The 13,870-nt window shown below is 39.5% G+C and overlaps 1 protein-coding gene across 4 annotated transcripts in view; it reads left to right on the forward strand.

Annotated features, from left to right (window-relative positions):
- Positions 1-8,357, forward strand: part of UGDH (UDP-glucose 6-dehydrogenase) — a 32,977-nt gene extending 24,620 nt beyond the window's left edge. For all 4 annotated transcript variants that reach the window (XM_041753220.1, XM_041753221.1, XM_041753218.1 and 1 more), the window contains 6 exons: positions 1,621-1,715; positions 3,999-4,129; positions 4,359-4,492; positions 5,420-5,511; positions 6,031-6,141; positions 6,988-8,357. In XM_041753220.1, the coding sequence (XP_041609154.1) occupies positions 1,621-1,715; positions 3,999-4,129; positions 4,359-4,492; positions 5,420-5,511; positions 6,031-6,141; positions 6,988-7,098 (674 nt within the window). In that variant the 3' untranslated portion in view covers positions 7,099-8,357. The remainder of the gene's footprint in view (positions 1-1,620; positions 1,716-3,998; positions 4,130-4,358; positions 4,493-5,419; positions 5,512-6,030; positions 6,142-6,987) is intronic.
- Positions 8,358-13,870: the final 5,513 nt, after the last annotated feature.

A 13,870-nucleotide genomic window follows, 5' to 3' on the forward strand; every position in this document is an offset into this window, starting at 1 on the left:
TGCCAGAGACTGTGTGGCCCACGAAAGCTAAAATATTTACAATTTGTCCCATAAAAGTTTACCAGCTCTGTGCTAAAATAAGAGATATGGGACAGTGATACTAGATGAATGAAAAATAAAATAGAAAATGTAGCCATAATAAAACAACTAGATTATCTGGGAATTATTGTCGCGCGCGCTGGGGGCGACAACCGTCCAGGGATGAGGGTAAGGGAATGAGGAAAAGAAAAGAGACATAAACAGAGTGGGAGCAGGAGGGACATATGGCTGGATTCAGCCACAATGCCAACTTTATTTGTATTATTCACTCTTTTGTAAAGCAGGGTTGTATAACAAGCAGGATATTTTAAGCTTAGTTCTCCAGGCATGTCCTTTCACAATAGATAGCAATAGTATGCGCCCTTGAATAGATAGCAATAGTATGCGTCCTTGAGCCACAAGCCTTCAACAACAAGGGTGAGACAGGTGGGCCGGGGTTGGAAGAGTCAACAGAGAGCCATTGCTCAATCCATTAACCCCTTTCTGGCACGCGGCTCCCAACAAATTATTTATAGAGTTGATTAATTGCTTGCAGATTTCACACAATCTATAAACCCACTAAATTTCCAATATCCAAATTTTATTATTATTATTTTTTTTAAGATTTTATTTATTTATTCATGAGAGAGAGAGAGAGAGACAGAGACACAAGCAGAGGGAGAAGCAGGCTCCATGCAGGGAGCCTGATGTGGGACTTGATCCCTGGTCTTCAGGATCACACCCTGGGCTGAAGGCGGTGCTAAATTGCTGTGCCACCTGGGCTGCCTGCAAATTTTATTATTAAAAATTTCTAGGTGTAGGGGTGCCTGGGTGGTTCACTCGGTTTGTCTGTCTTTGCCTCAGGTCATGATCCCGGGGTCCTAGGATTGAGCCCTGCATTGGGCTCCCTACTCACTGGAGAGTGCTTCTCCCTCTCCCTTTGCCCCTCCCTACTGCTGGTACACCCGCCCCTCTCCTTCTCAAATCAATCAATCAATCAATCAATCAATCATAAAAAAGAATCCTAGGGGCACCTGGATGGTTCAGTTGGTTAAGTGTTTGACCCTTGATTTCCAATCAGGTTTGATCTCAAGGTTGTGAGATCAACACTGGGCATGGGGCCTGCTTAAGATTCTCTCCCTCTCCTTCTGTCATTCCCACCCCTCCCCTCTCTCTAAAAAAAAAAAAAAAAGCTCCCAAAAATTCCTAGCATGGGGCCGTCTGGCTGGCACAGTCAGTAGAGCATGTGACTCTTGATCTCAAGGTTGTGAGTTTGAGCCCCATATATGGTATGGAGTTCACTTAGAAAAAAATTCTAGCACAGGCCCTTAAATTTAGTGTGACAAATTTGTCATATGAATCATTTGTGATTCTTTTTTTTTTTTTTAAGGATTTTATTTATCTATTCATGAAAGACACAAAGAGAGGCAGAGACATAGGCAGAGGGAGAAGCAGGCTCCCCACGGGAAGCCCGATGTGGGACTCGATCCCAGGATCCCAGAATCATGACCTGAGCTAAAGGCAGACACTCAAAAACTGAGCCACCCAGGTGCCCCCTCATTTGTGGTTTTTAAATGAAAATACTGTTACTTTTTTCTTCAGGTTTTGGCGGAAGCTGCTTTCAGAAGGATGTTCTGAATTTGGTTTATCTCTGTGAAGCTCTGAATTTGCCTGAAGTAGCTCGTTATTGGCAGCAGGTATTAATCTTTATAGTCAACAACTTTTGATTAATTTCTAATTAAAACCTGTCACCTTTTGTCTATAAAATGTTTTTGAAAGGAATTATTTATTCCGGGAACTCAACTATTATTACATTCAATTTGTTTATTTTAGGTTTATTTGTTAGGCCTCTATATTTTTAATTTGCCCTTTTTGCTAATGAACTCTGATGAAAATTTCTGATAAGCCATATTTCTTCTAGTTCTATAACAAATTTGCTCTCAGAGTAAAGCAGAACTGTTATTCTTTTTAGAGGGGGAGGAGCAGAGGGAGAGAAAATCTTAGCAGGCTCCACACTCAGCCCAGAGCCCCACATAGGGCTTGATATCACGACCCTGAGATCATGACCTGAGCTGAAATCAAGAGTCAGGTGCTTAACTGTGCTACCTAGACACCCCAAGAATTATTATGCTTAATTATAAATATTTTTGGGCACCTGGATGGCACAGTTGGTTAAGTATCCAACTCTTGGTTTGGGATTGAGCCCAGCTCAGGCTCTGTGTTCACCATGGAATCTGCTTGAGATTCTCTCTCCCTCCACCCCACATCACCCCCCTGCACTTTCATGTGCTCTCTCCTTTTCTCTAAAATAAATGAATAAATCTTTTTTTAAAAAATTATAAATCTTTTCTATCTTTAAAAGCAGAAAGTCGGGATCCCTGGGTGGCGCAGCGGTTTGGCGCCTGCCTTTGGCCCAGGGCGCGATCCTGGAGACTCGGGATCGAATCCCATGTCGGGCTCCCGGTGCATGGAGCCTGCTTCTCCCTCTGCCTGTGTCTCTGCCTCTCTCTCTCTGTGTGTGACTATCATAAGTAAATAAAAATTAAAAAAATAAAATAAAATAAAAGCAGAAAGCCAAAAAAATTAAAAAAGAAAAACAGAAAATCAAAATAAAGGAGGAATCTGTATTGTAATTCTTTCAAGTGGTTTGTGTGTGTTGATACTTGTTTTGTCCTTTTGAAATTTGCAGAGCTAAAATTAGAGACCCTTCCCAAATTGAAAATAGAGTTAATATTAATTGAGTGCTTTCTCTGCACCGGGCATTTTTTTAGGTACTTTGGGTATAGTATTTCATTTAGTCCTCATCACTAATATTGGCCTCCATTATAGGTAAAGAAACTGAACCTTAGAGATGTTAAATAATTTGTCCAAGATACCAGCCAGTATAAATATCCTCCTCAAAAATTTTCCTGCAAAAAAAAAAAATTTTTTCCTGCAAGTTTATAGTTTTTAGATTTCAGCAGTGGGTGAGAATATAAGGAAATGCACATTTTTAAGAAAAATGTATGATACAAAAGTTTGTTTCACTCAATCCAGCAAGATGACTTTATCTTCCTGTCCGTCATGGCAAAAATGCAGATAAAGGCTTGGTTTTTCAACACTTGGAGCTTATTTCCGCAGCTCTCAGACTTTAAAACAGCCCCTAAAAGTCAGAGCCTTGAAAAAAAAAGTAAAAGCCAGTCTCCTTCCTTACATTCATCTGGTCACTAATTTGAAGTCTTGTCTATACACTCTTAGGAGAGTAAAGGATTAGGTGATTGGAGACTTTTACTCTTATAATATTTATTTTAAAACTTTGCCAAGAAAAAAAAAAAAACTTTGCCAAGGGAGGGACACCTGTGTGGCTCTGTTGGTTAAGCTTCTGGCTCTTGATTTTGGCTCAGGTCATGATCTCAGGGTGGTGAGATTGCGTTGGACCTGCTTAAGGTTCTTCTGTCTCCCTCTCCATCTGACCATCCTTGCACGCTCCTCAGAAACAACTTTGCCAAGGGTTAGTGATGTTCTGGTTCATCCAGAAGCAACTATAACTCTGTGCATTGTTCAAATGTTCTCTGTCCACTTTCTACTCACTGGTGAGGGGTGAGGGATAAGCATATAAGCATATGGGCTTTGGGATTTGACTGCTTGCAGCTTTGCTTCCACAGAGTTTGGAGAAGCTGGCTAAGGAGAACACTAAGAGCCTTTTTTAACCTCTAATGGGGTTGAAACTTAGTCGTGCTCTCACCATCCATTCCATTCCAGATTGATGAACAGAAAGTTAAGCCAAATGGAAATTTTCATGATGGCTTTAAGTGGTGGGGTGCTAATTCTTTTTTAAAATCAATAGATACTAACAAGGTTGGTTAGTTTTTGCCTCCTGTTGCTTTATAAAGTTGGTATTCATACAATAGTACTATAAAACTCTGAACAGTGTATGGCATAGGCTGCCCCTCTGCACTAATTGTACATGCAACATTGCATAATTGTATGTGTAATTTCAGGTTATAGATATGAATGACTACCAGAGAAGGAGATTTGCTTCCCGGATTATAGACAGTTTGTTTAATACAGTAACTGATAAGAAGATAGCTATTTTGGGATTTGCATTCAAAAAGGACACCGGTGATACAAGGTATCAATCAGTTCCTTAAAATATTTCAACCCCTTTGAGAGTGTTAACTCATCTTTTTTTTTATTTTTTATGGTGGGTATGTATATGGAAATATATACATATACATAGTATAAAGAATAAAAATAAACATCCACGTCCTCACAAGAAATAGAATCTTACCTCTATAAACCCCTAGGTATTAGAATATATGCCATTTGAAAGCTTAGCAATACTGATTTTTTTCCTTCAGAGAATCTTCTAGTATATATATCAGCAAATATTTGATGGATGAAGGTGCACATCTCCATATATATGATCCAAAAGTACCAAGGGAACAAATAGTTGTGGATCTTTCTCACCCAGGAGTTTCACAGGATGACCAAGGTAAAGCTGTGAGTTCCATGAATCACTTTGAGTATGGGCCCTAAAACTTGTTTGTTCCCTAGAAACCTTTGGTTGTTTTGTCATTGTGTTTTCTTTTCTTTTTCTTTTTTTAATGAAATGCTACATTTTTAAAAAGTTTTAATCCCAGTGTAGTTAACATACAGTATTATATTAGTTTCAGAATTACAATTTAGTAATTCAACAATTCGATACATTATCCAGTGCTCATCATGATATTGCACTCTTAATCCCCATCACCTATTTTACCCATCCCTCACCTGCCTCCCCTCTAGTAACCATCAGTTTGTTCTCTATAGCCGAGAGTCTGTTTCTTAATCTCTCTCTTCTCTCTTTGTCCTTTGTTTTGTTTCTTAAATTCCACATAGAAGTGAAATCATATAGTATTTGTATTTCTCTGACTGGCTTATTTCACTTAGCATTATACTCTTTAGCTCTATCTGTGTCACTGCAAATGGCAAGGTTTCATTCTTTTTTATGGCTGAATAATATTCCATATTGAATATATATAAATATATAAAACACATCTTTAACCATTCATCTATTGATAAATATTTGTGCTGATTCCATGGTGGTTCCATTTTTATCATTGGTAAAACCTCTTTTCAGCCTCATTTCTCTAAAATTAAACACTTAGACATTGTTCCATCAACTTTGATTTGAAGTGGTTGTGTGCAACTTAGTCTAATGATTTTTCCAACATATTTTAAAAAGCCCCAGAGGTTCCTAGGAGATGCTGCCAAGACAAGTTTTAGGTGCTCTAGGCCCCGACCTTTACTCTTATTCTCACTTCAATCATACCATTCCACTTCTGTTGGACCCTCAACTTTTCCTGCAATCCTAGTATTAAAGTGCATAATTTCCAATAACTCCTTTTTTATTGCCAGTTTCTTGTTGCTGTTGTTACAGTGTCCCGGCTCGTGACCATTTCTAAGGATCCATATGAAGCATGTGATGGTGCCCATGCTGTGGTTATTTGCACAGAATGGGACATGTTTAAGGTGAGGTGACAAAAGTAATATGAAAGAAGATTTACTGGGCAGCCTGGGTGGCTCAGTGGTTTAGTGCCACCTTCAGCCCGGGGCATGATCCTGGGGACACGGGATCGAGTCCTGCATTAGGCTCCCTGCATGGAGGCTGCTTCTCCCTCTCCCTGTGTCTCTGCCTCTCTCTCTCTCTGTGTCTCTCATGAATAAATAAATAAAAAATCTTAAAAAAAAGAAAGAAAGAAAATTTATTATTTTTTAAAGATTTTATATAAGAGAGAGAAAGTGCATGCACATGGGCTGGGGGAAGGACAGAGGGAGAGGGAAAAGCTGGCTTTCCACTGAGCAGGGAACCTGATGCAGGGGTTCGATCCCAGGGCCCTGGGATCATGACCAGAGCCGAAAGCAGATGCTTAACTGACTGAGCCACCCAGCCACCCCTAAAGAAAATTTTAGAAGTATTCTGGTATCAGTTGGGGTTGAGTATGTATGCATATATATGTTCTAATTGTGATTTTGGTTCTGTCTTTATAGGAACTGGATTATGAACGCATTCATAAAAAAATGCTGAAGCCAGCCTTTATCTTTGATGGGCGACGTGTCCTGGATGGGCTCCATAATGAACTACAAACCATTGGCTTCCAGGTAATTATTAGGATCCTGGATTGGCTCTGTTTTGTTTGGTCATTTTTTTTGTAGTGGGTTTGACTTTTAGAATTTTCATGTTCCCTTCTTTAGCAATAACATAACTCAGGGGCACCATGTCAGTTCTCTGGGAAATCTCTATGTGATTTGCGTAATTACTTCATTCTCTCCTTAATTGTGATCTATAGATCATTCAGTATTGGTCTTCCTTATATACCTAGGAGTCAGCAGTTGCCTGTTACATAGGGATAGAATGTACCTTGCCTTACTGTATTTAAAGATCAAGTAAGAAGATATAAAACTTAGAAGAAAATATTTTTCTTCCCGGAGCCACCCAGACTGTTCTGTCAAACTGTCTGGACCACACTGACCCAGGTCACTTACTCCTATATGAATGTTTTGAAAACTGCAAAATGCAGTAGAGTTGTTGTACAGGATCCTGTACCTTCTGAGTGCTCAGCACTGTACTCGCACCTGAGAGGTCTGAGTGAAAAGTATGGGAACTTCAGTGGGAGTTGCCCTTTTTAATTCTAAGTAGACATGAGAATAGAGTTTGAGAGAGAATGTGATTTCCTTGGAATCTGGTCTGTAAGTTGCTCTCATCCATGTGCTGAGACAATGGAGGCATGTGAGCCTGTCTTCTGAGGGGATCTGGTGTTGGGAGTGGCAGGAGTAAGAGTGTCTAGACATGGCTAGGGAGAGTAGGAGTATACAATGACTCTAGAAACATGAAAAATATGGAAGGAACCAAAGATCTTTCATAGCAACCAGACAACTTGAAACCCTCTTTTGCTTTTAAAAGGAAAAAAATACATTTTGTTTCTAAAATCTCTTTTTTCCCCCCAGATTGAAACAATTGGAAAAAAGGTGTCTTCAAAGAGAATTCCGTATGCTCCTTCTGGAGAAATTCCAAAGTTTAGTCTTCAGGATCCACCAAACAAGAAACCCAGAGTATAGACATCGCCATTTTTATTTGTAATTTTTTTTGGTACTTTAGGATAGTAGATATCTATCTGATATTAAATGATAAATGAACCAAGTGTTTTTAAGGAAACAAAGCTATTTTTTTAATAATCAAATTTATACTAGCGGTATGGGAATTAGCATATCTGGTATTACGAATCTAGAATATTTTTTACATATTTTTATAATGTTGTTACCTCAGTGATTGGATGAGTGATAATCATGTTGGTTTTAATTGTGTCAATTTTTGTAAAACAAAAATTAAACCTCAAACACTTTTGATTATACAAAATGTTCATAGGCAGCACTTTAATATCACGTCGTAAAGGAAAAGGCACTCCAGTTTTTCTGATCATTGGTTTATTTACTTGTCATTAAATCTGTATTTTAAACAATGAAATTGCTATTCTGAATACTGGGCTAAGCTGGCCAGCCTTTCTAAAAGTGTCCTGGAGACTTAGAGGCATCTGGCTTAATTGGGTAACCTGTTTTCAAGCCTTTCTTGTCTCTCTGAACATGGAAGGAAGATGCAGTGGCAGGATGGGGCCCTGTGTGCTTTTCTCTCTTTTCTTTTTTGAATGTGCTTAAAACATCTTCCCTATACTTCCATGTTACCAATGACCCTGAAAGTTTGGTTTGAGTTAATGTTCCTTTGCTCCTTTTGTTTTAAGGAGCTGTGTCGTTGTTTTAGCCCAAGATCATCACTGTTCATTTCCAGTCAATCAAGTAAGACTAAAAGGCAATTTTTTTAATCATGAAGAGTATATCAGTATTAGTCTAGTTTATTCTTCACTTCTTATTTTTTCCCACTGATCATTATTTTTTTTAGTGCAGCAGACAAAAATATTTGTTACCTTAATTTTGCATTTTGTTTCTGAAACTCATTGAAGTTTCCTTTTTCTTTAAATAAGAAAACCAATATAATCTCATGTATGAGCTTAAAGAAGTAGATTTTTAGAAATTATGTATGGCATAATTCTAAAATAAGAATTTCTGTATGTTTTCATATGCTCTTTTCTTATGTCTCTTATTTACTTATATTTTATTTTCTCTTGTGCTTTATCATTATTGAAATATGTCAGACGTCCATTTGTTGCTTGTACTATGCTGAGAATGTACAAATAAAGTTGAACAGATACATGTCTCATCCTTTAGGAATTTTGCAGTTCAGTACGAATGCAGAGACAAATATAAAGATGAGGACAGACATCTACAGATATCACATACATAAATAAAATATTCTGTATCAACAATTGCGTGAGTGTATTTTTTGTCACGGTGCAAGTAACAAATGAGTCATGACAGTCTGACATTAGACAGAAAAACATTACTCCTTAGTTTTGTAAGAAAAGGGTATTACATCATTCTTTCAAATGATGTCAGAAAGGGTGGGAATTTAGCAAATAGATCAGGTATGGACAAACCAAATCTCATGGGCTAAATCTGGCCAGCCCCCTGTAAGCTAAAAATGGTTTTTACATTTTTACAAGATTACATTTTAAATGGTTATGTAAGTCCCCAGTTTTGCCCGTTGGCCTGAAAAGCCTAAAATATTTGCTATCTGGCTTTTTAAGAAAACATTTGCAGATCAGAGAGAAAAAAAAACAAAAAGCAAAACACCAGAAAGAGAAAAGAACCAGACGGATTCAACCTAAAATGATGCCTTACTCATAAGACCTTGAAGTGAGAATGAGCTTATCAATTAGAATTTGCTTTACATTCCTGTTTGAAAATATTCTTGTATTCCGTTTAATAGTCTATCGAAGGGATTATAACCCAGAGGTTTCTTACAAAAGCAGAATCAGGCACTGAATTTAAGTTGCAGGATGCTACAATGCCTAGGATTTATAAGTAAATAATTATGTGTGAAGTATAGTTATTGACTAAAAAGAAGGAAAGATGAGCTAAAGATAGCTCATAGAACCAGTATATTTTTCTCTCCATTACAAATGAAGAGAAAAAAAAACCCCAGTAACTGGGCAAGTAACAGCAAGAGTCTTTTGTGTGAAAAGTTGCAAGAAAGTGGTTAGCCTTTTCTCCCCCTGCTAAGAAAATTAAGGCATCTCTGTGTGTTTTATTTTTTTATTTTTTTATGATAGTCACAGAGAGAGACAGAGACATAGGCAGAGGGAGAAGCAGGCTCCATGCATCGGGAGCCCGACGTGGGACTTGATCCCGGGTCTCCAGTACCACGCCCTGGGCCGAAGGCAGGTGCTAAACCACTAAACCATCCAGGGATCCCCAAGGTGCATTTTCTCATCTATTCTTCACTTAAGTCCTTTGAGAGAAGTTCTATTCCCATTTTCAGATGAAGGCAGGAGGCTAGAGAGAGTAATTTGCTCAAGGTCGCAACAATTTGGAAAAGAGCTTTTCCCGATGTTGAAAGCATCCTAATTTTATTTTTTTCATTTTTTTAATAATAAATTTATTTTTTATTGGTGTTCAACTTGCCAACATATAGAATAACACCCAGTGCTCATCCCATCAAGTGCCCCCTCAGTGCCCATCACCCATTCACCCCCACCCCCTGCCCTCCTCCCCTTCCACCACCCCTAGTTCGTTTCCCAGAGTTAGGAGTCTTCATGTTCTGTCTCCCTTTCTGATATTTCCTACCCATTTCTTCTCCCTTCCCTTTTATTCCCTTTCACTATTATTTATATTCCCCAAATGAATGAGACCATAAAATGTTTGTCCTAATTTTAGAAGTATTATGAAAAGAGTGAGTACCTGTGGCCTTAGGCAGACTAGAGGAATAGCATCCCAAGGAAAGAATCAGAAGGTAGATAGGGTAAAAAAGCCTGAGCAGGGATCCCTGGGTGGCTCAGTGGTTGAGCATCTGCCTTAGGCCCAGAGCATGATCCTGGAGTCCCAGGATCCAGTCCCACGTCGGGCTCCCTGCATGGAGCCTCCTTCTCCCTCTGCCTGTTGTCTCTGCCTCTCTCTCTCTCTCGAATAAATAAAATCTTTTTTTAAAAAGTCCAAGGAACGGGATCCCTGGGTGGCGCAGCGGTTTGGCGCCTGCCTTTGGCCCAGGGCGCGATCCTGGAGACCCGGGATCGAATCCCACGTCAGGCTCCCGGTGCATGGAGCCTGCTTCTCCCTCTGCCTGTGTCTCTGCCTCTCTCTCTCTCTCTCTGTATGACTATCATAAATAATAAAAAAAAAAAAAATTAAAAAAAAATAATAAAAAGTCCAAGGAACAAAAAATTATAATAAATAAATAAATACATTAAAAAAGAAGAGCCTGAGCAGCAGCTGAGAAGGATGTGAGTCCTTCTCACATGCCTTTCATCCTCTTGGAGACTCTCAACTTGCAGAAAGGAAGGCATTTGAGTTGGATCTTAATAGACAGATTTGGAAGGAAACCATGGGTAGAATTAACACATCAGGGGCAGAAGCAATGGAAGCGAAAAGATGGACACAGGAAAATTCAGACTGGGTTTAAGGAAGGCAACTTGCCTTTTCTCTGGAATTGAAAGAAGAGTGAAGAGGCAGAACTGATCTGGAAGGTTAGACTAAGAACAGATTGTAGGAACCCTTGAACTCCAAGCTGTTATGACAACATTTAGTTGTCAAAATGGAGACACCAGTGGCTACACGACATTTGTGAATATACCTAATGCCACTCAGTTATGCACTTTAGAATGGTTAAAGTGATAAAATGGAAACACTGAAGATTTTCTTTTTACAGTGTAGCCACTTTTTAACAAAAACTAGAGTGTGCAGCCCCAAACTAGTTATTACCATCTCGTTTATTCATATTCTGGCACTGTATTCAAGTTTTGGACCAAAACACAAGAAATACATTAGTGCCAGTCTTGCAAAAAAATATTTATAAATGACCTTTAAAAATATTTATTTTTTTAAAGATTTTTATTTATTTATTCATGAGAGACAGAGAGACAGAGGCAAGGGAGAAGCAGTCTCCATGCAGGGAGCCCGACATGGGACTCAATCCCGGGTCTCCAGGATCACGCCCTGGGCTGAAGTGGCATCTGGGTTGCCCACAATTTATTTATTTATTTTATTTTATTTTTTTTTTTTAAATTTTTTTTAATTTTTATTTATTTATGATAGTCACAGAGAGAGAGAGAGAGAGAGGCAGAGACACAGGCAGAGGGAGAAGTAGGCTCCATGCACCGGGAGCCCGACGTGGGATTCGATCCTGGGTCTCCAGGATCGCGCCCTGGGCCAAAGGCAGGCGCCAAACCGCTGCGCCACCCAGGGATCCCTATTTATTTATTTTAGAGAGAGAGAGAGAGCACAGGTGAGCTGGGGGAGGGGCAGGAGAGAAGCAGACTCCCCGCTCAGTGAGGAGCTTGACACCAAGCTCGATGGTGACCCTGAGGTCAGAACCTGAGCTGAAATCAAGAGTTAGATGCTCAACTGACTGAGCCACCCAGACACCCCTATAAATAACCTTTAAACTTCACAGGACAATTTGGATACAGTGACCTCTTGCTTCCTTCTGTCCTTCATTTTTCTGAATGCAGACAGATAAAAGAGTGCTCATTGTAGATCTGCATTTTACAATGTGCCACTACTACCATGGGAGATTAATTTTAGATGAATATACATTTTTTTCTTGTTAGGAATTTATTTTAAAAATGTTAGAATAAACATTTACAAATGATATCCGTTAGTACATATACTTGGTTGCTCTAACAGAGACCAAAAATTATAGTGTCTTAAACAGAACTGAAATACATTTCTCTCTTATATAAAAGTCCACACAGGTGGTCCAGGGCTGGTTAGAGCACCTTCACAGATAGAGAGGTCGAGGCTTCATCACGTGGTTGCTCTGCCATCCTTGACTCGACTCTCCTATCTCAATATCCAAGATGGCTGCTCCAGCCCCAAGGTCATGTTCTCATCCTCACCAGCAGGGAGGAGGGGAGAGAAGGAAAGGTATGACCCCCCCTTTAAGAACTTATTTATTTATGTATTTATTTATTTATGTATTTATTTATATTGTATTTATTCATGAGAGACATACACAGAGAGAGAGAGACAACGGCAGAGGGAGAAGCAGGCCCCACGAGGGGAGCCCAGTGTGGGACTCGATCCCGGGACTCCAGGATCACACTCTGAGCCGAAGGCAGATGCTCAACCCCTAAGTCACCCAGGCGTCCCTAGGAACACATTTAGAAGTAGCACAAATCACTACCGTTTGCATACTGTTGGTCAAAACTTAGCCACAGGTTCACAACTATCTCCAACAGAGTCTGGGAAATATAATTTTTAGCAGGACAACCAACTATGTGCCAGCTAAAAATTCTATCATCGTAGGAAGGTTTATAGTAATTGAGAACAATTAGCAGACTTACACATAAAATCAACATTTTCTTTGCTATTATTGTTGATTTTTCATTGTGGTGGGGGGATATCAAGTTTCATTTTAAAGGGATTTAAGTTTAGAAATTCAGCCTATAAAAAAAAAAACAATAATAATACTGTAGTTCTCATCAAGATAGGGCAAAAATTGTGAAGGTTGTATACGAATGGGTAGAGTTTAGGAAACAGTCGTTTTTTTTTTTTTTTAAGATTTTATTTATTCATGAGAGAGAGGCAGAGGCATAGGCAGAGGGAGAAGCAGGCTCTCCGTGGGGGAGCCCAACGCAGGACTCCATCCCAGGTCTCCAGGATTACGCTCTGGGCCAAAGGGAGGTGCCCAACCGCTGAGCCACCCAGGCGTCCCAACACAATGGTAGTTTTAATTAGTAACACCAACCTTAGGAAACTACCAGGGAGGATAGTTCTTCTAACACTTAAAGACCATGTCTACGGGATCCCTGGGTGGCGCAGCGGTTTGGCGCCTGCCTTTGGCCCAGGGCACGATCCTGGAGATCCGGGATCGAATCCCACATCGGGCTCCCGGTGCATGGAGCCTGCTTCTCCCTCTGCCTGTGTCTCTGCCTCTCTCTCTCTCTCTGTGTGGGTGACTATCATAAATAAAATAAAAATTTAAAAAAAGAATACAATATTTTACCAAAAAAAAAAGACCATGTCTACGTAATGTCAAACACACAGATGTAAAGTAAAAATTAGGTGTTATTAGTTTTCTAGCAATTATTTTTAAACTGTGATCCAAACATCTCTACAGAGGTGTTTCAGGATTCCTGCAAATGACTGGTTTAAATATAAATGCATATGTACACACATAGATAATTACAGCATATATGTAAAACTATCTACAAAGCTATTATTAAAAAGACAGCAAGCAGAGCTGTCAGCATCGTATACTGAGCACACCCTTATGACCTCTCCCTTCTTAGAACCCCATTAAAATTACAGCAAGAGGGGGGAAAGACATTATCCAATAAAACATAGAGAATAGGAAGGGGCTATCCGTGGTAAAGAGATTTAAAGAAATTTCTGGAAAGCTTTGGTCAGATGGATATATATATATTTTAAGATTTTATTTATTTATTCACAGAGAGAGGCAGAGACAGGCATAGGGAGAAGCAGGCTCCCTGTGAGGAGCCCAATGCAGGACTCAATTCCAGAACCCCAGGATCACACCCTGAGCAGAAGGCAGACACTCAACCACTGCGCCCCAGATTATTATTTTTTAAAACTTTGAATGGCTTTAGAGAAATAATCCATATATTTGGGAGTCCCTCACTGAGAAACACCTCCACAGTGAAGCTCCATCAATTAGATGGCTCCCTCCACCTCAGCTTTCCATCAACCGTAGGGTGGCTCATCACTCATATGCATGAAGAACCAAGGATCACCAGACAGTTGAGAGCCTTCAACACAGAAG

The sequence above is a fragment of the Vulpes lagopus genome, chromosome 4, assembly GCF_018345385.1.
Source record: "Vulpes lagopus strain Blue_001 chromosome 4, ASM1834538v1, whole genome shotgun sequence".
Lineage (NCBI taxonomy): Eukaryota > Metazoa > Chordata > Mammalia > Carnivora > Canidae > Vulpes > Vulpes lagopus.